This window comes from Fusarium poae, chromosome 2 (assembly GCF_019609905.1).
Source record: "Fusarium poae strain DAOMC 252244 chromosome 2, whole genome shotgun sequence".
Lineage (NCBI taxonomy): Eukaryota > Fungi > Ascomycota > Sordariomycetes > Hypocreales > Nectriaceae > Fusarium > Fusarium poae.
The window spans coordinates 5,451,771-5,473,907 of record NC_058400.1 but is presented as its reverse complement, the minus strand read 5'-3'; the positions used below and the strand labels follow the sequence as shown (position 1 = coordinate 5,473,907).

General features: G+C 46.4%; 11 protein-coding genes and 1 non-coding gene across 12 annotated transcripts; 7 read left to right on the top strand and 5 right to left on the bottom strand.

The window, feature by feature from the left end:
- Window positions 1-452: 452 nt before the first annotated feature.
- Window positions 453-1,792, bottom strand: FPOAC1_005775 (uncharacterized protein; the record flags this gene model as incomplete). The annotated part of the gene is made up of 2 exons (XM_044850288.1): window positions 453-1,594; window positions 1,648-1,792. 2 exons carry the CDS (start codon window positions 1,790-1,792, stop codon window positions 453-455), a joined length of 1,287 nt encoding a protein of 428 aa, XP_044708998.1.
- A 989-nt stretch (window positions 1,793-2,781) lies between these two features.
- On the top strand, window positions 2,782-3,643 carry FPOAC1_005774 (uncharacterized protein; the record flags this gene model as incomplete). Its single annotated transcript, XM_044850287.1, has 3 exons — window positions 2,782-2,806; window positions 2,869-3,093; window positions 3,621-3,643. The coding sequence occupies 3 exons, from the start codon at window positions 2,782-2,784 to the stop codon at window positions 3,641-3,643; spliced, it is 273 nt and encodes a 90-aa protein (XP_044708997.1).
- A 12-nt stretch (window positions 3,644-3,655) lies between these two features.
- Window positions 3,656-5,149, bottom strand: FPOAC1_005773 (uncharacterized protein; the record flags this gene model as incomplete). Its single annotated transcript, XM_044850286.1, has 1 exon — window positions 3,656-5,149. The coding sequence occupies one exon, from the start codon at window positions 5,147-5,149 to the stop codon at window positions 3,656-3,658; it is 1,494 nt and encodes a 497-aa protein (XP_044708996.1).
- Window positions 5,150-5,668: 519 nt separating this feature from the next.
- On the top strand, window positions 5,669-5,754 carry FPOAC1_005772. Its single transcript has one exon. It is a non-coding gene; the product is annotated as a tRNA-Tyr (tRNA).
- Window positions 5,755-5,974: 220 nt separating this feature from the next.
- Window positions 5,975-6,787, top strand: FPOAC1_005771 (uncharacterized protein; the record flags this gene model as incomplete). The annotated part of the gene is made up of 1 exon (XM_044850285.1): window positions 5,975-6,787. One exon carries the CDS (start codon window positions 5,975-5,977, stop codon window positions 6,785-6,787), a length of 813 nt encoding a protein of 270 aa, XP_044708995.1.
- A 327-nt stretch (window positions 6,788-7,114) lies between these two features.
- On the bottom strand, window positions 7,115-7,945 carry FPOAC1_005770 (uncharacterized protein; the record flags this gene model as incomplete). Its single annotated transcript, XM_044850284.1, has 2 exons — window positions 7,115-7,565; window positions 7,623-7,945. The coding sequence occupies 2 exons, from the start codon at window positions 7,943-7,945 to the stop codon at window positions 7,115-7,117; spliced, it is 774 nt and encodes a 257-aa protein (XP_044708994.1).
- Window positions 7,946-9,491: 1,546 nt separating this feature from the next.
- On the bottom strand, window positions 9,492-11,236 carry FPOAC1_005769 (uncharacterized protein; the record flags this gene model as incomplete). The annotated part of the gene is made up of 8 exons (XM_044850283.1): window positions 9,492-9,700; window positions 9,756-9,835; window positions 9,894-9,990; window positions 10,054-10,263; window positions 10,323-10,430; window positions 10,478-10,671; window positions 10,737-10,891; window positions 10,943-11,236. 8 exons carry the CDS (start codon window positions 11,234-11,236, stop codon window positions 9,492-9,494), a joined length of 1,347 nt encoding a protein of 448 aa, XP_044708993.1.
- Window positions 11,237-11,807: 571 nt separating this feature from the next.
- FPOAC1_005768 (uncharacterized protein) lies at window positions 11,808-13,552 on the top strand (the record flags this gene model as incomplete). The annotated part of the gene is made up of 3 exons (XM_044850282.1): window positions 11,808-13,135; window positions 13,192-13,343; window positions 13,407-13,552. 3 exons carry the CDS (start codon window positions 11,808-11,810, stop codon window positions 13,550-13,552), a joined length of 1,626 nt encoding a protein of 541 aa, XP_044708992.1.
- A 319-nt stretch (window positions 13,553-13,871) lies between these two features.
- On the top strand, window positions 13,872-15,311 carry FPOAC1_005767 (uncharacterized protein; the record flags this gene model as incomplete). The annotated part of the gene is made up of 1 exon (XM_044850281.1): window positions 13,872-15,311. One exon carries the CDS (start codon window positions 13,872-13,874, stop codon window positions 15,309-15,311), a length of 1,440 nt encoding a protein of 479 aa, XP_044708991.1.
- A 1,068-nt stretch (window positions 15,312-16,379) lies between these two features.
- On the top strand, window positions 16,380-18,942 carry FPOAC1_005766 (uncharacterized protein; the record flags this gene model as incomplete). Its single annotated transcript, XM_044850280.1, has 4 exons — window positions 16,380-16,512; window positions 16,564-17,143; window positions 17,197-17,490; window positions 17,547-18,942. The coding sequence occupies 4 exons, from the start codon at window positions 16,380-16,382 to the stop codon at window positions 18,940-18,942; spliced, it is 2,403 nt and encodes an 800-aa protein (XP_044708990.1).
- A 764-nt stretch (window positions 18,943-19,706) lies between these two features.
- FPOAC1_005765 (uncharacterized protein) lies at window positions 19,707-20,192 on the top strand (the record flags this gene model as incomplete). The annotated part of the gene is made up of 1 exon (XM_044850279.1): window positions 19,707-20,192. The coding sequence occupies one exon, from the start codon at window positions 19,707-19,709 to the stop codon at window positions 20,190-20,192; it is 486 nt and encodes a 161-aa protein (XP_044708989.1).
- Window positions 20,193-20,550: 358 nt separating this feature from the next.
- FPOAC1_005764 (uncharacterized protein) lies at window positions 20,551-21,291 on the bottom strand (the record flags this gene model as incomplete). Its single annotated transcript, XM_044850278.1, has 1 exon — window positions 20,551-21,291. One exon carries the CDS (start codon window positions 21,289-21,291, stop codon window positions 20,551-20,553), a length of 741 nt encoding a protein of 246 aa, XP_044708988.1.
- Between the last annotated feature and the right edge of the window lie 846 nt (window positions 21,292-22,137).

The following is a 22,137-nucleotide window of genomic DNA, read 5'->3' as shown; positions in this document are numbered from 1 at the left end:
AGAGGTTAAAAGTGCATAATCATGGGAAGTGGTGTCGTATCTGTCTCGGGCTTTAAATGCTGACTGTACAATGATGTGATTACCAATTGTGCAGTGATGGCGCGTTCCAGGTAATCCGGCTAGCAACATAATTCCTTTATGATTGGCTGTCCTGGGCAGCTACATCGAGAAAGGAGCACACACAGAAAATGTGTTATTATTATTATTATTAAGCAATACATCAACAGATCAGACGGTGAAAGAATGGGCGTGTCGACGATTGAGAGGCGTACACGTTGACAGCAATACTACAAATGGGACTCAAATCGCTCAATTATACTTCAGAGATAAACAAGCAAGTAAGACGGCGGTACTGCAATAACGCTGTAAAATTGTTCAAGTGGTATAAGTACAAATAAAACTAGAGCATGGGTATCTCAGATCATCATGAATCATAGAAAAAAAAAACATTCTCAAATCATCAACCAAGCGACAACTGCCAGTGATCCTCCCACTGCCATCACAATAGAGTCCGAACTTCGTGAGAGGCTAAACGCACCACTGCTCTCTTCCTCTGACATGTAAGTCATGGTGTTTGGAGTAGCGGGATAATAATCGTCGTTGAAAGTCGAGTTAAGCGTAACCTTTCCAACTGCGTCGCCAGATTCAAGTCGAATGTATGTTTCCACTTCATTCTTCTCCAACATATCCTCTGTCACAATGATTTCTCGGGCACCTCGGATCCAATCGCCGTATCCACCATAGCCAGAGTGCTGTCCGTAGCAGAGATGGATGCCGTTGCCTTCGATTTCCATGCCATCGAGCTTGGTATCCCAACGGTAGCACCATGTGTTTCCGTGGTCGTGACCATAAAACAAACCGATGATTCCGGGTATAGTGACTAGAGCTTCCATGAAAGGTACATCTTGGCCGCCGTATGGGCAGTCGTAAGTTGGGGTACCGTCCGCACACCATCCGTATCCCTGTTGAGGGACTGGGGGGTCATCGTTGATACCAGGCTGGTAGTTCTTTCGAATACCTAGCTCTGTTTGAAGCGCAACTGTGGCATTTGGGGGTACATGAACAAAGGCAAGTGAAGGGATAGTCTTGTTGTGCTTGCTTGTCAGCTCGGTGCTGGTTTCGTTGAACCAGTCTACCACGCTCTGGTCAACCCAGTTCTCCTGCCAGCTGCCCTGGTAATAGTTTCCACCGCGGCTATCGAAGAACCAAAGGATAAGCTGAGGGCTACAATCGGATGTGTCGGAGCAGTCAGAGGGATAGACTGGCAGATAATAATTGGTGGTGCCTGATTTTGTCTCGTTGACCATTTTCTGAGTGCGTGCTCCTGGCCACATTTTCTCGCGTACAAGAATATCATCGCCATTGATGTTGTAGTTGTGGTCATGGTTACCATAAGTAGACGCCCAAGTGAGACTGCGGTTGACCATAGGCTCAACAATCATGTCGATATAGTGCGTGCTGTTGTGTTTCCATGTTGAGTCACCGTTGATGAGATCGCCATTGAGGACTACTAGATCTGGCGTGTCGGAATCAAGCACTTTGTTGAGCACCTCGACTGAATTGCGGTCCTGTTCAGGGCCTGTGGTAGATTCATCTGTTCAAAGTTGTTAATCGCATGTTGTGATTATAGATAGACGTGTGGCTCACATTGTCCGAAATGCATATCTGAAAAGATGGCAATCTGAAAGGTACCATCTTTCTTGAATTGTAGCGGGTCAAGCTTCGAGTTGTCGACATCAGAGCCGCGAACGAGCGCTGTGAGAGAAGCTAATGTGATGATCTGCCGTCTCATGGTGATTTAATTGGCGATGTCCACGGTAAAACTGTTGAAAGATGGATAGTCGTGATGATCCTTCTGTTGTTTGACATCATGGCTGATCCATCATTTAAAGACTGTCGGCAAAAACATCAATGCGTCATCCCATTGAACTTTGGATTAAAAGCAATACTTCACGATACCAAGCTGAGTTAGGCCTGAAGTAGGGGAGCAAGCTAAAGAGGGGGCATATGCGACATGGATAGCGAATTTCGTATACGTGCAGACGTGGTCGACAATAAGTGCCGACGACACCTTTGTGGCGCTTATTCTTTTTTCCCTCCGAGTCTTTAGCAATCAATCTCACATTAGTGAGTTGCTAGTCTAGTCTGACCGAAAACAGGATACGGAACAATCGGGAGTGTTTTGAACTTTGAATGCCTTGGATGAGACATTGCTAGCGAGTTTTATACATAGACCACGACCTTTTACAACAAATGATCGATACCGATTGAAGTGGTCGATCTGTTTACTTGGCAAGGTTCATTCCATGATCCATCATTGTCCTTGGAATTATTGGAGGATGATCCGATCGATTTCGGTTCCGGATCCGAGATGTGGGAGGAAGCTGAGGAGACCTGAGGAGACCTGAGACGGCCCGAGCACAACGAGTCGTCATCCCGAAAGACTAATGTCTCATAGCGCCAACTCTAAGGACGCAATAATGCCCAATAATCTTGGTCTGATCATTAATCTCTGCTCAATTGCCGCGTAATTGATACCGTCAACATTAGCTAAGCTGCCTTGGATACGTACATGCTCGTACGAGTCTTTTGTTAGCGAGACTGCAGACTAGTCTACTACTGTATTATCTAGATACCTTATGTAGTAGTTAAGGAGAAGCTTGTCTGGCCCAAACGAGGTTGAAGCCCAAAGTAGCAACCCAGCACGCGCCCACTTTCCGTTGTTGGCGGTAGGCCTAACTTCCAAAAGAAAGAAAGACCCACGCATTAGAAAAGCTTGAAATGATCCTCATTTACAAAAGAATAGGTAGCGTCTACTTCTCACGTGCGAAAATGCCACGTGGGTCATGGACTCACTCTTTCACTTAGGTACTAATTGTGTGATACTGATGTTGCGGACCTGCCACTTAGGAGCAAGCGCCATGGAAACCTTGCAGTATTCTATCAAGATATGCCGACACTGGAAGAGAATCGCTTACTCTGCAAAGCCACGGCTTGAATTAATCGGCCTTCACGATGCACTCAACGGAGGCTCTTGGTACGGGACTGCCGACTCACCCATGGATGACGCGCCCCATGGTGGCATCTCCGAAGGTATTGGACTTCATCCAAAAGGCGATCTCATTCTGTACCTAATACAAACATGCCGGGACTTTATGTCGATAATTTAGCAACAGCCATCCATTTTACTGGGCACAGCGGGCTGGTAATGCAAGGTGGCTCACAGAGTTTCCCCGACCATTTAAAAAATCGACATCGCCGTCACAACAAGACCGACAAATCATTCTACAACATTTGAAGCATTACGGAGGAAGATGGATTAACTATTGAGAAGCTTTCGGCGTTGGAAGACGATCTTTTCGGGAACCCTCATTCGCCGTTGTGCCCGTTCGCGAAAGTTAATAAAGTTAACGTTCTTGCGAAGACACAAACTCTGGTTATAAATGACTAACCATATAGATATGTCATAAAACATTGCTATTTGGTGTTTTATATACCCCTCAATCAAATCAAACTGTCTAAGAAGGTATCCATTGCATGCTTCGAAATAATGCCGGCCTAATACCATACGAAATGAAAAGCCGTTTTTCACTATCTGATCCTAACGTCATGTTTTCAAGGGAATCTTCAATTTACCCAATGAGTAAACTCATACTCAATCGTCCTCAGATCGTCTTCTCTCTCCAGACTCCCTCAACATCTCGACATCTTCCTCATCAATCGACTGTCCTCTGGACATAGGTTCATCTTGCGGAACTTCATGGGTGTGCAGTTTCATGTTAATGAACATGAACCATAGTCCCAAGTCATACATAATTCGCAATATACCACCTACGACAAAGGCAATCCAAAATTTCCCACTCTCAGCGAGCCCTCCAGTGAGCGACGGACCGGTAGCCATGGCCAACGTTCTGAGTGTCGATGTAATACCCATGACGGCAGTGCGCTCTTCAGGCTTGACCACAGCAGCAATAAAGGCTGCTCGCGGTGCCTGGTCCATGTTGTTCAGGCCCATACGAATGAAGAGGAGTATAACTGTGATGACAATTCCACTCGGGAAGGGGAAGAAAAGCACCGAGACCGAAGATGGCAGATGGGTGAAGACCATGGTGTTGACGAGGCCAAGATGACGGGCCAAGGGGCCTGCAAAGACTGTCGAAATCGTGGCCAAGACCTGTGCTGTTGAAAAGATGTCTCCAAGTCTAGCCTTGGACAACGAAAACTTGTTATCCAAGAAATATGTTGTTAGAGACTCTGACACCATGCCATCAGCCAAAGAGTCAACAGTAAGTAGGAACCACAAACGATACATGACGGATCTGGTGCCCAAGGAAACGCCTGAAAATCGACTGGTAGGTTTTGGGGTGTTTGATGCCATAGATGTCCGTCTACTTGCGTCTTCATCCTCATCAGATGAATCCCGAAGAAGTCCTTCAGCTAGCTCATCTGACGCTTCTGAAGCATCTTCGTGATGAGCTGCTTCGGTCTTGCTGCTAACAAGTAACGCAAACACAACGTTCAATCCGCCCATCAATACATAGACCCAGAAGGTTGCATGGTATGCTGATACAAGATCCCAGCCCTCCCTATTGGCGAGCTTCTCGACAAATCGCCCTGCCAATGCTGTCCCCGACGCCGCTCCGAGACTGGAACTAGTGATGTACCAAGCCAAGACATCAGCTCGAGTTTTTGGGTTTGTGATGTGAGACAGCATGGACTCTTCGATGGCTCGGAAAGGGCCGAAGTCACTACCGCTGGCACTGATGACACCGACGATAGCAGCCAGAAGGAGGATCCAAAAATTCTCAAAGAAGGAGAAGATCAAGCCTGAACAGGCCATCAAGGCTCCGCCTGCAATAAGAACTCTTCGTCGGCCAAGTCCATCGGCCATGAGAGTGACAATCAGGCCAAGAAAGACATCGCCGAGGAGTGTCAAGCTCATAAACAACCCAATGCGAAAATCGGAGAAACCCAATTCGGAGAAAAATTGGGCTATTGTAAGTGTAACGGCTTTGAAAGCGAACATACGACATGTTCGTGAGAGGATGATAAGCCATGCATCTTTACCGGTGGCGTAGACGGCTGAAATGCCAGACTCATGATATAACCAGCCAACCGTTTGAGCGACAGAAGTCCTTTGAGTCGCCATCACAATGAGTGATAAAAGATGAAGATGAGAAGAACAAGATTAAGAAAATATGAATTGATCGCATGGTCAATTACCATAACTAATAATAATTGTCTATCCAGCCTAGTCTGCGGGGTGCGCCGATCGGAGTTATCGGCGCCGTGGTCGGCATAAATACACCGAGTTGCCTCACTAAGAGTAATGATGTGTTGAATTGCTAACATGTTGGGTACTGAGTCAGAGGTGTTAACCTGGAGTAGTAATGGAGTTCAGTTCTAAGGCCGAATCTCGGTGTACCGAAAAGAGAGTAGACGATTGAATTGACGTTATTAATTAGCAAAATTATTATTACTATTTGAACTAAGAACGCCAGTTGTACAGTAGATATTGACTTATCAAGGAAGAATCACGTCAGTTGAGAATATTATTATGCAACTGTAAATACCTAGGGTATAGATTAGAAAATCATCTGGGATATCACTATCCCATTTCAGTATTGTGTTTGCTAATTGCAAGGCAAACCCTAAATCAGTACCTTATCCCCGAATAGCTCAGCTGGAAGAGCGTTCGACTGTAATTGTAAACATGTCATCGAAAGGTCACTTGTTCGATCCAGGTTTCGGGGAGACATTCTTTTTGCATTTACCAGCAATTCTTTTTTCATTATCCAAACCCTTGCTTACTACTATGTATTGTTCTAGCCGTTTTGGCTTGTGTCAAATTACTTGTAATTAAATGCATCTATTGACAAATGATTGGTTCAACCATAGCATATTTAAACTTTGCAGATCGTGAAACCCCCGCATTCTAATTCATGTCTAACAACATCAACATAAATAAGATAATATGCCGACTTCTGATGAAAACTTACCCGCGTGGTACTATCGCTTGGCTCCTCAACTCAAGAGTGGGGGAGTGGTCCTTCCATGGACGTTTGACCAAGATATCTCCGACCTAGATGAGTCGGGCCGTGATGAGACCCGCGAGTACCATGGCCCTGACGCTGCATCTTTTTACCAACTGAAAGAGATGCGACAACAACGGAAGCAAGAACTGCAAAAACGAAAAGACTTCGTCCAGAAACAGAAAGATAGAATTCGCCAAGATGAGATAGAGAAAGTGAGAGAAGTCCAGATGGCCTACGAAACACTCGAGTCTTCCATGTCTTCAGGCAACAATGTGTCTGTTCTGGGTTCTCTGGATACCACGTTTGAACTTTACTCGATCGACTACTTTAACCACTTGTACGATCCTACTCCGTCTGGAAGCCGTAAAAAATACTTGAGGTTCCAGTATGCCGAAGGACAACCCCAAGGATCAGGAAATAACCTCCTTCTCGAGGGTATCTTGTGGCTTAACCCTGATGTCGAGACCAGACTTGCTCCATTCTACCCACCAAGCCAGCCTAGTTTGCAGCACTACAGGCTTGACTCCGCCGACGGAAAGTTCACACTTATATTGCAATTCATCGATAACAACTATTTAACTCTTCGAGCCAATCGCAACCTCGTCTTCATGAGCAAGCCAGAGGAAGCGACGGGACCACAGACATTCGTGTTTGGCGGAATTAGAAATGACTGGGGAAAGCATCTCCACGCGTTTGCAAAAATGTCTGCGCAAGGAAGGGAAGGTGACTTCTTTTCTAATTTGTCAACTTGAAATAAGATCAACATTCTGGCATCCATTCCCGGGTACGTCGAGTGTTGGTCTGACATCTCACTTAAATGGTAGATACATAAGTTTCCCGACATGTTTGGTTGTTGACTTCTTTGTCAGGCCTATAAGATACTTTCCTTGATCAAAGCTGGTGGAAGGCGCTCCTACAATTTGTCGCCATAAAAATATTAAAAATATGTTCATACTATTGGCTCAAATCTGTTGCCATTACTGCACGCGGAGAGGTGGTATTTGTATGAAGAAACATCATCATTTTAATCGTATTTCAGTTTATATATCGCCGTTTAAGAATCTAGTTCTAGAAATAACCTACTCGTCGACGTAAGGATCAAAGCCTTCAACACCGTCACCTGCAGCATCCTTGAGTGAGTCACCAAACTCATCATCCAACTTGGGTCCAACACCACCACTCCAGTTCTGGAGCATCTTGTCTCGGAGACCAACATCGGGCCAGTTGTCCCACCCAACAAGAGGAGCCTTGAAGAATGAGCCAGTAGGGTTTTCGGGTTCGTTGCGGTCATCGTCATTCGCGAAGCGGTAGCAATGAGTACCGGCACCATCCTTGTGGTAGACGAGAAGAGGGCTTGTTCCGTCGATAGGGAAGTCGTTGCTGGCACCGCCGTAGCCACCATGGCATGAGGGAGCAACACGAAGGACTGTGTCGTCCTTGGCGAAGACGACAATGTTCTCCCAGTCGTGGCGGTGACCACCGGCAAATGTGCCTAGTGCGCTCTGATCCTTCTCATAGTATGTCTCATACCTGTAATTCAACCATGAATACTCAAATCCCCTCATTACAAACGGAGAAAAGACTTACATAATAGCGCAGATGCCGTTGTTACAACGCTTGCGAGAATAGGTGTTGCTGTTCTCCAGCTGTGGAGGATCACGGCAGTCTCCCTGAGGGGTACCCGTGGCACCGTGGCCAGGGTTGAGGTTACCATCAGGGTCGATGGCAGCAGTCTGGTAACAGCCATCACTGTCAAAGTCGAGAGACGGCTGGAACTTGAGCTCAATCTCATCTGCACCCTCAGGAAGGGCAGTGAGGACGTCTCGCTTGACTTGCTTGGTGACGGGAGAGGCATGAACTGAGGCCATAGCACCTAGAAGGGCCGCGGCTGTAAAGATCTTGTTCTGCATGATGAAGGTTGTGGGATGATGTTGTGTTGAGAGGAAGTGATGGTGCTGGTAATAAAGAATAGCAGTCTTCATCCAGAGGAATCGTAGGATATATATACTCAAAGCTCTATTCAGATTGTTGTCTTTGTATATCAATCATTAATCGAAGAACAGGACCCCATAACTAGATGCTTGTGCTGCTGATCCCTTACCCACAAAGCACCTCCCATACCACGAAGCTGCACCAACGCTGATCATAATAATGCTTGAGTTATTCTAATTGGCTACTAGGCTTACAAATTGACCAAGAACATTCTCCTTCCAAGCGAAGCTAACCAAGATGTGGAGATGCAAGATCAAAATTGAGGGAACGGTACTTTTTGCTGGGCTGAATCCTTCCATTATGCATTACATCAGTCGAGTAAGGAGTTCCGTTTCAGCCATGTTTGCTTGAAACATCGTAAAGTCAATTACATCATAGCTTTACAGGTTACGGTGAATAATTTATTGACCGAATGATAACTCGGGATGAAGGACTAGACATGATCGGCGCGACAAGTCGCATCACAGAGCACGTGGGTCAATCAAACAATCCTAAGGCTCTCTTGAGTAAGTAATAAGCAGTTTCGCTGCTACACTGCATCTTTTTAAAAAAGCCTGCCTACAAATATCAAAGAATGATACAGCAACTGACTTGAGAATCGTAGAATAAAGCTATCTCGATTGGCTGTTCCGCTCCATACCCTTTGTCTTCTATAGTCTGTTTGCGCTTAGAGGCTTCATCAACAACATCAATATGCCGGATGAATAATATTTCCCGACTGGTCTGCCTTACCAGATTCAATGTAACAACACAGCCTCATACATGAATTAGGAAACTCGTGTCTCATTCAGCTCCACCAGGGACGACGATCTCAGAAAACTAGACTACAGAGTATCCGTACCTATGCAGGGGCTCCCTTTGCAACATCCTAATCTGGACTAAGCAAGGACCTTCCTATTCTACTCGGCAGATGTCAATGGCTACATGATTCGGCAATTAAGCTTAACAGAAGATGAGCTTATTTTCCGACGTCACTATCAATACTTCGATCGGCGGAAGGATTCTCGTGTAGCAGTTCGAAACTTGGTCAACTGCTTAACTGATCGGCATCAGCTGCACAGCCCTGTGGATTTTCCTTTAGGATCGGCAGTGACAACGGTATGAATCTGTCAATACCGGGACCGACAACCTTACCGCCCTGCATTAAAGGGAAAGTCTATGATGATTTATTCACACTTGATTCATGTTGTAGTTGCATTGATCGAGATATTAACTCTTGGCAAGCATAAATTGCAGGTGGTGATAGCTATCCAACTAACGGCCTACCAGTTACACAGCATCTCTTGCGCTTAGACCCATTGATCGGCAAGGAAGGTTGGTCAATCTAGGCATCAGTATTGAACTCGTACTATACTATGTAGTGAGACCAAAGAGGCAATTCGTGTAGAATCTTCAGCACCATATCTTTTACAGACAGCCAAGGCAGATTCACCCTTGGGTGATAACTGATTCTCTGCCACCGAATCAGCTCAACGGGGCCTCAGACGCAGCGATTGTAGCAAAGAACAGCTTTGTTCTTCCCATTATGATCATCCGACCTTTTCCTACCAATTGAAAGTTGGCTGCATTCATGCTCGTGTATATTTTGCCGATGAGCTTGCCTGAAGGATTCCAGACGTGGACACCATCGCCGCATCCTGCATAGACATTACCCTTTGAGTCACAATGGATGCCTATAATAGTGCAATGGTTAAAGTCGAACATGTCATTGGAAAGTGAAAAACTTACCATCAGGTAAACGCGAACCCACGTATGCGAACGTCTTGCGATTATCCCAAGATCCATCCTTCTGGACATCAAAGCGGTAGCTAAACCCACGGTTAGAGATTATTTGCATGATGTAACTACACCGTGACCATCACTTACATTGATGCGGGATTGGTAGGATTCACCCCGAAGAGTCCGTTGCTGAGGCCTGTATCGGTGATATATGCGTGCCTCCCATCCGGAGAAAACGTTATGCCTGTAATTCATGTTTCGTCAACTTTGTCACTTATTTATATATGGTTTCCGGCAGCTAACTTACCGTTTGGAGCAGCGAACCGATCGGCAACAACAGTTAAAGCTCCTGTATCTGGATCGAGACGATAAACTTGGTTTCTCAATCCCGGCTCAGGACGGAAATGCTGCCAATAGCCATACATTGTATCGGTGAAGTAGATGTGTCCGTTTCTTGGGTTGACGGAAACGTCGTTAATTGAGTTAAATTGCCTTCCGAAGTAATTGTTGACAAGTGCTGGGAGAACGTTAGCCACGACAATATTCTGCATATCGTATAAAGTAGGGATAACTTACTTGTAGTATTATATGGCTTCTCTGGGTTCATCAGGTAAAGAGCGGAAGGAACGTTTTCTCCTTGGCCTTCGCCTGCAAAGATGATCTGACCTTTGTAGTTTGTTCCGCCTATCATACAGTTAGTTTCAACATATAGGGAGAGCACTATTCCGTACCATTAGGATTTATGATCTGTGGTTTAGAGTCTACCACTGTTATCTCGACGCGACCTTGTGTGTGAGAGCCATTTCGCAACGCTTCAGCATCGGCTAGGGAAATTTTCTGGATAATGGATGACTTCTCGAGACCCGTCCCTGCGTCTGGAGACCCTGCTGATTGCACGAAAAACACTTCTTCAGTGGGTGGATTCCTATATCATCCAGAATGAGCTTGCTACTCATGCCACTTCTGTTTTCCATAACAAGGTCAACGTACCATACTACAGCCTCATGGAAGATAGGGTCCTTGTCAGAGGTGGCGAGCAGCGTTAATGTTGGATTGTTCCCGATGACTTGTAGGAATTCGGCGTCGTAGACGTGGAATGGTCGTTCCAAAAGAGATTCTCGTGTGACTCCCGGCCACAGAAACCTCTAGTTTTCAGTGAGTAAGTATCCCGCATGTTTCTATGATAGAAATCTCACCGCTGTAGCATTGACTTCACTGGGTGGCGGAACACGCTCCAGGACATTGAAGCTTTTTTGGTCAATTACCTGGGCCGTTTCTGGTAACTTTTCCAGGTCGATCACAGCTGTCTTTGGCGTTGTCTCACCAAGAAGTCCATAAACAAAAGGTATTATGGCTCCTATTGCCAGGACACCGATAGTCAGGGTCAATGGAGTGGAAAAGAATGGCCTTTCGTCCCAAGTCTCTCCCTTGGCTTGGTGCCCTTGGCTGCTTTGAGTCTTGGGCGTCGACACACCCCGCTTCTGAGGCATTTCTGAGTCGTCGTTACAACGATGAGTTTAGTATTGTCACTAATTATTCGACTTGATGTGGTCTCCCTGATCTTGTTATAAAAAGACGATGCGTGTGTTGAGCCTGTCTTGTATGCGTATCTGTACCGTAAGAACTTTTTCCATCACTGGTCTCGAAGCGGGGAATCGTTCTTTGGGATCACCCTAAGCAGGCCGGGTTCGGTTCGGAAGTGCAGGGCTGCACTACAGTGAACAGTCCACTGTAATTAATACACTGGGGATTCCACTGTGGCACTGGTCGAATTAGTTAGTTTTTACAGAACACGTAGGTAGTTAGTCTCCCGCTGCTGGATGCCAGTAGCGTTGATGCCTTTCCTGTACAGCAATAGCATTCCATGCGATTCTTCTTCTCCGCTCCTGTAAACTGAGGATTGATGACATAAATTGGTCCAGCTTTGAGGAAGCTTAGGTTAATGTAAGAAATTAGCCCTGACTAGTGATGATCTTTTGCGAGTTCTTGACCTTGACTGATGCTTCTAAGTGACAATTTATGCGCGGTTTAACTACATAACTAACCTTTCCAACTTCAATCATGGCAAAAGTTGCTTCATGGGATTTGCGAGCCGATGGTCTCTGGACTCGCCCAATGGTGGGACCTGAGCGAATGTTTGATCAATGGCTGGAACTGGACGGCTGGACTGAATGGATGGGCGCTGTCATCTTCACCGTCGCACCAACTCTCACACCCAAGATTGATTCCAGAGACAGCATTAAGACGTGGTTCAACAAAGCCATTGCCCTCGTCTGCCTCCAGAAACCATCTTTGTTGGCAACAATTCATCGAGGCCAACATGAATCTGTGCCGGCCAAATCTCGAGATTTTATCTATACTCCGCTCAAATCCGACAATGATTTGGCTGAAAGGATCGCGCAACAAACGACAATTCTTCACACTGACAAGTCAGCCAAGGAAGGACTCAAGTCACTGACGGATGAGTTCTATTCAACCCCTGAAAAGCGTATCAGTATTGAGCTTGGGGCGCACTTGATACACATATCGCTTGTCGTATCATCATCCGAACCCGGCACTTTCGCAGTGGGTATCCGCTGCAATCATGCACTAAACGACTTCTGGAGCGGTGCTGCAATCTTGGACAATATTCTATGCAGGCTTTCAGGTGGATTGGTAGACAACGGACTATATTTATCGTCCTACACGTCCACATCCCCATTTTCCCTACATCCGTGTTACCTAGACATCCTCCAGCAGCCGCTGGGGAATACCCCGATGGACCAAGAAGCTCAGGAAAAGGCGAAAAAGCTGCTCGAGGCTAACCTCGCAAATATCACAATGTGCCCCATTACCGAGCAGTCTTACAAGGATTCTCCAGGTACCGACTACGCTGTGCGAAGACAGGTGTACTCAGAGGACTTGACAAAGAGGATTATAAACATCTGCAAAGCTCGGGGGGTCACGGTAACAGCGTTGTTGACAGCACTGCAAGCCTTTGCACTGCTCAAGACGTTTCCACCACAGAGTCTTCCATGCTCCGTTGCGTCGCCGATTTGCGTAAGCAATCGATTGAAACACACGTCTGTAGCCAACCAAGATTCCGGTGATTTGTCGCCAAAGCCAGTCGATCAAATATTCAAGGACGCGGCTAACATTGGACCAGTCATGGCAACCACATTTCTCGTCTCACCCTTTGAGGTCGGACCCTTTTTGAAGAAAGACGACGTATCGGTCGGCAGTCAGCAATGGTTCAAGGATGTTTGGGAGGTGACAGGAAACGTCAGCCAAGCTACTGAAGATGCTGTCAAGAGTGACATAAGCGAGCATGTAGACTGGACACAGGGCCCAGCTGCTTTTGGCGGTGTCGCCCACGCCATGGAAGCTATGAAAGCTGGCCATCTCCCATTGTGAGTACATTGTCTTTTACTTGAATGCAGCATGGCTTACTGATATCCGTCCGTAGACCACCCGGCATGTTTACGCCTCTATCATCCGCTGGTTTGCTGGATGGGACACATCTCCGAGGGACCTACGGTAAAGATGAGAGAGGCGATGGTCCTGCGCTGAAGCTTGACGATTTTTCCTTCTACTCACGAGTTAGTAACCTATTCGGCCGTAAGTACTCGCCACAATTCCGTTATTTTGATATCCGTGTTTCGCTAACCGTGCTGTGTGTAGCTCAAACTTGGGCATGGACAGCTTTAGGGAAGCTAAACACAATACTGGTGATGCCTGATCCCCGTATACGTTCGGTACCAAACATTGAGTGGTGGGGGCTATTCAATGCCTCAATTAACAGTATGGGGAATGATAGTTCAGAGTAAAGTCGATAGTCTTGAGTTCTTGTACAGTATTGAACAGGAAATAATTACTCTTGATCAAACAGCAGTTACTGCAATGACCTCTTTCGGTGCAATTATTAGACACGAATATGCATAACGCCAGAAGTCGGCTGTGTGACAGTTTGCCTCATAGACGCGGCATCAATGACATAAAATGCGGGGAACCTATCAATGAATCAACCACTTTACGCCCTTTGATGACATGAACATTAGATAGCCTTCGTTTATTATACTTGTTGTATATAAATATCCTTGTATCCTTGAATGTTCTTTTAACTTGGAAACTCGAGAATCGCTTGCAATGGACGCTTCACCTTTTCCAGACCAAGCCGAGGAGCTGGACGCCATCAGCTTATCCTTTCAAGCCATCTTCGACCGGCTCCTACAGACAACTCAAAGTGTTAGCAAAGACCCTATCATACGATTGGCTGGTCCGGTAGAAATCCCCAGACTGAGAGAGATAAGCACTCCAGGGGTATCTCATCCAGTAGGAGACGCAATAGAAGATGCGTTCACCATATCCGACTTTCGCTTTCGAATGAATCACCCTCGGACGTTTGCCTTTGTTCCAGCTCCTGTCTCTCCCCTATCGTGGATAGGAGATTGTCTAACGAGCGCTTTCAATTCTTTCGCTGGATCGGCTCTTCAAGGCCCAGGTGTGGCTATCGTTGAGCAGACATTACTGCAGTGGCTCGCCTCCAAGGTTGGTCTTCCGGGCACTGCTGGAGGTGTCTTTGTGTCGGGCGGGTCTATGGCCAATATGAGTGGTATGGTGTTGGCGAGAGAGAGGATCTTAGAAGAAGGAACCGAAAGCTTGGGAATTGCGTATCTTTCTGATCAAACACACCACTCAGTGATGAAAGCCCTTCGCATAATAGGCATCAAGAGCAGCCAGATACGTGTCATACCAACAAACGCTCTCCAAATGGATGTGACTGCACTCAGAAATACCATCAAAGCAGACCGCGAAGCAAATCTCAAACCATTCGTCATCGTGGGAACATGTGGGACGACAAATACGGGCAGTATCGATCCGTTGGAGGCACTGGCTCAGATCCGGGATGATGAAAAGATATGGCTTCACGTTGATGGGGCCTTTGGTGCATCTGCTGCCCTCGGTACTACGAGAAGTGCAGTCACCAGAGGGCTTGGGCTTGCAGACAGTATTTCTTGGGATGCACATAAGTGGCTTTTCCAAACCTATAGCTGCAGTCTGATCTTGGTGAGGAATAAGATGGATCTTGCAAAGGTTTATGCTAATGACGGGGACTATCTGCGTGATGCTCTTGAGCACGAAGAGATCCCCGACTTTTGGAACTTCGGCATGGAACTTACCCGCCCTTCGCGCGCTCTGAAGCTTTGGTTCACATTGCGAGTTCTCGGTGTGGAACGTATTGGAAAGATGGTTGATCACGGGTTCGATCTCGCCGAGACTGCCGAAGCTGAGGTTAGAAAGCTACCTGACTGGGAAGTAATCAGCCCAGCGAGCATGGCTATCGTCACATTTCGATACGCTCCTGCGAAAAAGACTGAGGAAGAGTTGGATACTCTCAACGCAGCCATCTCAAAGTATATTCTGGATAATAACATTGCAGGACTTCTGACCACAAAGGTGCGAGGCAGAGTTGTTCTCAGGATCTGCTCAATCAGCCCTGTGTTGAGAAAAGAAGAGATGGTGGATGTTATTGCACAAGTCAGCCAAGCTGCAAAGGCTATTGCATACAGCAGAGATATGGTATAATGAGAGATGATCATTAGAAGAAGATCAATGTTTGGGTATATACCATGAGCCATGACATCCGTCAATAGCCCAGATGCTGTATAGACCTTTGTTAAGGACAGAATATTTGAGAATTGCGGAACGGGGCCGACTTGAGTTATTTCACTATTCTCGAAATAGGTAACCCCATAACGATTGGAAAGTTTATACTGTTTCATACCTTTAAACATATGTTAGAAGCACAGGGTCTTTCAATTTCTGCTTTTGCTTTCGCCTTTCAGCAATACTAGACATCAGTCACATATTATAAGAATGATACAGACATTTCTACGTATGTCCTCGCTCGACTCCTGTAGCTCTTCATGGCCCGAATTGTACTCGGCTCACGTATGAAACGTATGAAGCGTAATTGACAAATAGCTGTGTCGTAGAACCAGAAGGTACCTAGTCAGCCTGGCTAACAGGCTGTCTCACGTCGTCCCAACGAAATCGTTTCCAAGCTAGTGACAGTCAAGATTGATCGGCAATTGCGAACGGTAACTAACTTCTCCAACTGCATTCCTAACTTGATAGGGTTCTGCATCCGTTTGTCGGAAATACCTGGGGTAAATACAACCAAACCATACCCCGAACAAGAAAGGCGGAGGTGGAGAAGACCGGGGACGTGGTCTGTCAGTTTAGCTAAACCTGGAGATCCTGGGCTACAAAAGTCGGGGAAGCCAATGTCAGAAGACAGAAAAACCCCACAGTCCCAGTTGTTGGAAGGAAAAGGCCCGATTGTCAACGGCTTTTTCTCTACTATAGTCACGCTATGTTACCATTGCAAAGCATTGCGTAAATTGTAGACCCCAGCATACATCAACCAGATGACCGGAATCACCTTATTATTCGTCAAGTTCACCGAGGTTGTTGATCAAGTGACTAGTTGAGATGGAAAGTTTGCCGATGAGCGGGGAACGAATCGTACAGTGGTGTAGGTAGTTAAGACCAACAAGAATCGAGTACATCTTGAGATATAAAGGATGTGAGCCCTCGAGGGAAATTAAGTATTCCCAGCCACTGAGATTCCAAGATACCCCGAATCTGACAATGATTTTGACTCCTGTGTCGGGCCTTTTGGCTCTCTCTCTATTGAATCATGGTGTCCTAGCTCAGAACCAGCCCGATGTTATCACCGAGGATACTCACTTCTACGGTCAATCACCACCAGTATACCCTACGCGTTAGTATTTAAATATCCTTGTGCTGAACAACCACATTGATAAACATTTAGCGCAGCAAGCTGAAACTGGTTCTTGGTCTGTGGCTGTCTCCAAAGCTAAAGAATTGGTGTCTCAGTTGACTCTTGAAGAGAAGGTCAATCTGACTGCAGGAGGCCAAACAACCACTGGTTGCTCTGGCTTCGTCCCCGGAGTTCCTCGTCTAGGCTTCCCAGGCTTGTGTTTAGCAGATGCCGGCAACGGTGTCCGCAACACAGACTATGTCAGCGCATTTCCGGCAGGCATTCATGTCGGTGCAAGCTGGAACCCTGAGTTGACTTACAGTCGAAGTTATTATATGGGGTCTGAGGCCAAGACCAAGGGTATAAATGTTCTCCTCGGCCCAGTCTTTGGTCCTCTAGGACGAGTGGTCGAAGGCGGTCGCAACTGGGAAGGCTTCTCAAATGATCCTTATCTTGCTGGAAGGTTGGGCCATGAAGCTGTAGCTGGAATTCAGAAAGCAGGTGTTGTTGCTTGTGGAAAGCACTGGCTGGCTCAAGAGCAAGAGACACACAGACTTGCCTCTGCCGCCACAAAGGCAGAGGCTGTATCATCAAATGTCGATGACAAGACGCTTCATGAGTTGTACATGTGGTAAGTTCACTGGTTTCTTCATCAAATATCTGGGGGCTGACCAATCTCGACAGGCCTTTCGCCGATGCAGTCCATGCAGGACTTGCCAGTGTGATGTGCAGTTACAACAGAGCCAACGGTTCTTACGCTTGCCAGAACTCGAAACTTCTCAATGGCCTTTTGAAAGGAGAGTTGGGCTTCCAAGGTTTCGTCGTTTCTGACTGGGGTGCGCAGCACTCTGGTATGGCTTCAGCTCTCGCCGGACTTGATGTCGCGATGCCCAGCTCTATAGTATGGGGTGCCAACCTGACTCTTGGTGTTAACAACGGAACCGTTCCTGAATCACATGTTGACGGCATGGCTACCAGGTACGATTGACTTTTGAGGCACGATCATGTACACTTGACTTATCATATTGTTGCAGAATTCTCGCCACTTGGTATCAGCTCAACCAGGATCAGTCAGACTTCCCCATTCCCGGCTACGGATTAGCCAAGGACCTGTCGGCTCCTCATCTTATTGTAGATGCTCGAAACGCGAGTTCCAAGTCTACGCTATGGGATGGTGCGGTAGAAGGTCATGTTCTTGTTAAAAACACCAACAAGACATTGCCGCTCAAGTCCAACCTGAAGCTTGTCTCCCTATTTGGCTACTCGCACAAAGCCCCTGCTAAGAACAACCCAGAGCCAGTAGTCAAAGGTGCCATGTTCGCTCCCTGGGCTATCGGTGCCCAATCTGCCAACATCACTGAGCTGAACGGAGGTTTCCTGGGAAACCTGAACCTCACCTACTCAGCCATTGCACCTAACGGCACACTCATCTCTGGGGGAGGTTCTGGAGCTGCTGCCGCAGGTTTGATCAGTTCGCCCTTCGATGCGTTTGTTTCTCGAGCCAGAAAGGATGGCACCTCACTATACTGGGATTTCGAAAGCTGGGATCCTTCTGTCAATCCTACCTCTGAAGCTTGCATCGTTGCTGGAAACGTATGGGCTAGCGAAGGTTGGGACAGACCAGCTATTTACGATGACTACACTGACAGTCTCATCAACAACGTTGCTGACAAATGCGCAAACACAATTGTCGTTCTTCACAACGCTGGTGCACGTTTGGTGGATGGTTTCATTAGTCACCCCAATATCACCGCTGTTATCTACGCACACTTGCCAGGTCAGGACAGCGGAGAGGCACTCGTTTCTTTGCTATATGGAGATGAGAATCCATCGGGTCGTCTTCCGTATACCGTCGCCCGCAACGAGACAGACTATGGTATAACTCTCAAGCCAGACTTGACTCTTGCACCCAATAAGTTCCAGCACTTCCCTCAATCTGACTTTTCGGAGGGTGTCTTCATCGACTACCGACATTTCGACGCTAAGAACATTACGCCTCGCTACGAGTTTGGCTTCGGTTTGAGTTACACGACCTTCGAGTATACTGATCTCCAACTGTCTGGCCCCGATACAACAGTCCCAGAATACCCGACTGGGGCTCTTACTGAGGGTGGACGCGCCGATCTATGGGATGTTGTTGCTGTTGTCTCAGCCAAGGTCAGCAACACAGGTGACGTTGATGGCAAGGAAGTTGCGCAACTATATGTAGGTACTCCAGGTGATGATACTCCCGTCAGACAACTCCGGGGTTTCCAGAAGCCGAGCATTAAGGCTGGAGAAGCAGCGGAGGTCAAATTCGAGCTCACACGTCGCGACTTGAGCGTTTGGAACGTTGTTGCCCAAGAATGGCAGCTTCAGCGGGGTGACTATAATATTTTTGTTGGAAGCAGTAGCCGAGACCTTCCTTTGCAAAGAACATTGACTATTTGATCAAAGTTCTATTACGGAGTATTATTCGTATATAGTGTTTATTTGGGAATTTCATATGAGTAACGTCTTCGTCACCCTAACACGTGTTTACTGAAACTATTTTAAGCTCTGTGACTGAATGCTAGCTTGTAAAATTGAACTATATCTACTTCGGAGCCATATGTTCTTTTTCTTTTCTTACTTTTACGAAACAGTTTTAATGGATGTCTAATTTTCAAATTGCCCCGTTTTCTTAGCTCAGCTTCACCTGAACAACAACTCTGCTTCTGACCTAAACGCTTCTTCAGTGGTAAAGCCTATGCGAACTTCAGATATAACCTGTTAAGCCTCCTTCTTGTTTCCCTAATCTAACAGGGTCACTGAAAGAAGTCTTGTTCAAGACATACACACAAACTTCACTAGCGTACATGTGAATGCGTGCATGCAGTAGTCCGCCTTTCAGTCCATTGGCGTATCTACATGCAGTGATTGACTGGTACTGATGTCGATGCTTCACGCAACAATGAACTAATAGGGAACAATGCCATCAACAGTAGAATCATTCAGACACGTCAAATCGAAGTAAATAATAAGAAGTCGGGCAAATCCACTCGATCTGATGGGAATAGGTTATACGGGCAGTCACTGCTAGACGTCAATTGCTCTTCTACGAGCCGCTAATAAGAATCTCAGGTACACAACGAATCATTTTATCTTTTTAATCGTTGCTTATAACATTTGTGAAAGGGCCACCCGCTTCCTATCAAGATCCCATTTTCTTGCAAATGCAGCAGACTCTTCGCCATTTGCCCCTTTTGTTCTCAAACCAAACATCTTTAGCTCCCGATCAACCGCACATCAACATTACGAAAGTCATTTCTACTCAGTCTTATAGTATTCCAAACTCATCCCGTGAATATATCCTTTCTGTCACTATGCCCGATCAAGGAGTTAGTGTCCAACAAGCAAGAGGTGCGTTCATGTCGGCTCAGAAGGATTGGGATAACGCCAAAACGAGCCTTGTCTCGCTCCAGACAACCTATAACGAGAAGAAAACCCTGGCGGAGGATATTTCCAACGGTCGCCAGTCGAGGAGCACTCCAGATAAGGTTATAGTGCTCGGAGTCGAGATTGAGGAACTGAAGGGGCGTATCGAGGTAATTGAAAAGAAGGTCATCGAGTATCGTACTCAAATGGATACTGCCAAGGCAATTTTTGAGAAACTGGAAGGTTATGAGGTTTTAGACAAAGTGCCAGGTTTGTCGGGTTAGACCCAGAAGCAGGGTTTGGGTTTACATGATATATTAGATGGTATCCGTACATTGGCTCGATGTCTCAGATCAAAGTCTTGTGGGCTTTTCATCATCGCCTACATAGCTACGATACTGTCACCTTGGATGTAAAGGCTGTGTTGCCGCACGGATGACCTGCCTGTTCGTTATAAGGCTGCAAGGTATTACAAATGGGCATTGTCGTGACACATCTATTCATACTTTCACAAACGAGAAGGAAGGTAAAGACACAATAAAATTAGAAACATTATTCAATTAAGAAAATAAGACTAAGAACTCCCAAGTATATGTAATCCAAAGTGTATCCCATGAAATTTCCAAACCAATATTCGATCCTCTAGCTAATAATAATGCGTCGAGACTGGGGAGTAGCCTTGGGAACAATTATAGTCAGGAGACCATCCTTCAGATTGGCAGTGACTGCCTCGTGGTTGACGTAGGTAGGGAAAGTGAAGTAACGTGAGAACTCCTTGGTGTAGCCAGAACGTCTTGGCTCTTCAGGCTGCTTGGGTTGCTCAGGCTGCTTCTCTCTGGCCTTGTCGCTGAGAGTCTCAGGCTGTGGTTGACTGACAGTCTCTGACTTTTGCGATGTGTGGCTCAAGACTTCAAACTCATCATCAACATCGTCCTCGACAGTAGCTTGGTATGAACTTCTGCTCTGGGTGTCTTCGTTGTCTGACTCAATGACGGGAGTGGGAGCGGGAGCAGGCTGCTCAGTGATTGTTTCAGCTGCCTTGGGGACATCTGTGAAACGCTCAACCTTGCCGGTAACGACAAGCTTGCGAGGTTCGGGGAATTCAACAGTGACGTTTTCCTTGTTTAGGCCAGGGAGCTCGCCGTAGAGAACAAAGGAGTCCTCCGTCTCGTGAGCCTCAAAGCGGGGCTCCCATGGTCGGGTAATCACCTTATAGGCGGGGCATTCAGCCTGAGCCTGACTCTTCTGTTGAGACTGGCATTGGCTTCTTCGCTGAGGCTGCTGGGGCTGTGGAACAGACTGGTCAAGCTCCTTGAGAAGATAGTAGAGTGGGTTCAGAGGAGCCTGAGTATGGTAGACAGTACGGGGAAGGAAGAAGGCCATTTTGCTGATGTGTTTGAGTTGTGATTGGTAGAAGAGGTGACAAAGATGATTGGTCAAGTGGATGTGTTGTACTTTGTATCAATTGAATGAGTATTGAAGTGAAGTGAAGTGAAGATGCTGAATTCTGATGAACAAAAAATCTCCAAAGTCGTCGAGACTCGTTTACTTATAGAGAATTCTCACATATGGCATTTAGGCAACGCGTTGATGCGCAAGCCGTTACTCACCATCGCGAAAGGCCATGATATTGCTCGAAGTATCGAGAAGGTTCGTGGAGCTTCTTCTAGCTGAGTGAGACGCTATTTGTCAGGAAAAGGCCACATCAGCCACTGTGGCGTATTTGTCTCTCTTGCTCTGTAATCCACTTTAGAAATCAGAAAAGGTCGTGGAGAATGATCCAGACAAGGGTTTTCAACTCAACCAATCAAGTTGAGTATATACTGGCCACCCCATACATACCAAGGCAATCTTCAGGATGCAATCGAGAACACAACAGAGACTATATGAGCAAAACCTCATATTGCATGTTATTTTATCCTTGAAATTAGTGGATATAAGTTGTAGTTATACAGTTGCAGAAACAGTCCTTTATTGGCACATAATACATTTATAATCCTCTAACAGTTTGAACCATCTCCAATGCGGATGCTTCATTTATTAGAATAACTCTTTGTGTTTTCAAAATATAAAAGTCTTGCGGAAAAGGCAAGTCTTGGAAAGATTGTCCCTTTAGTTATCCGACTCTCGAAGCCAGCAGCTAATCTGGGCTGGATTAAGCGAATCGTCGGTCGAGAGAATATTATTCCACCAATTGCTTGTAGTTAGCTTTCCCTGCATCAGTAGATC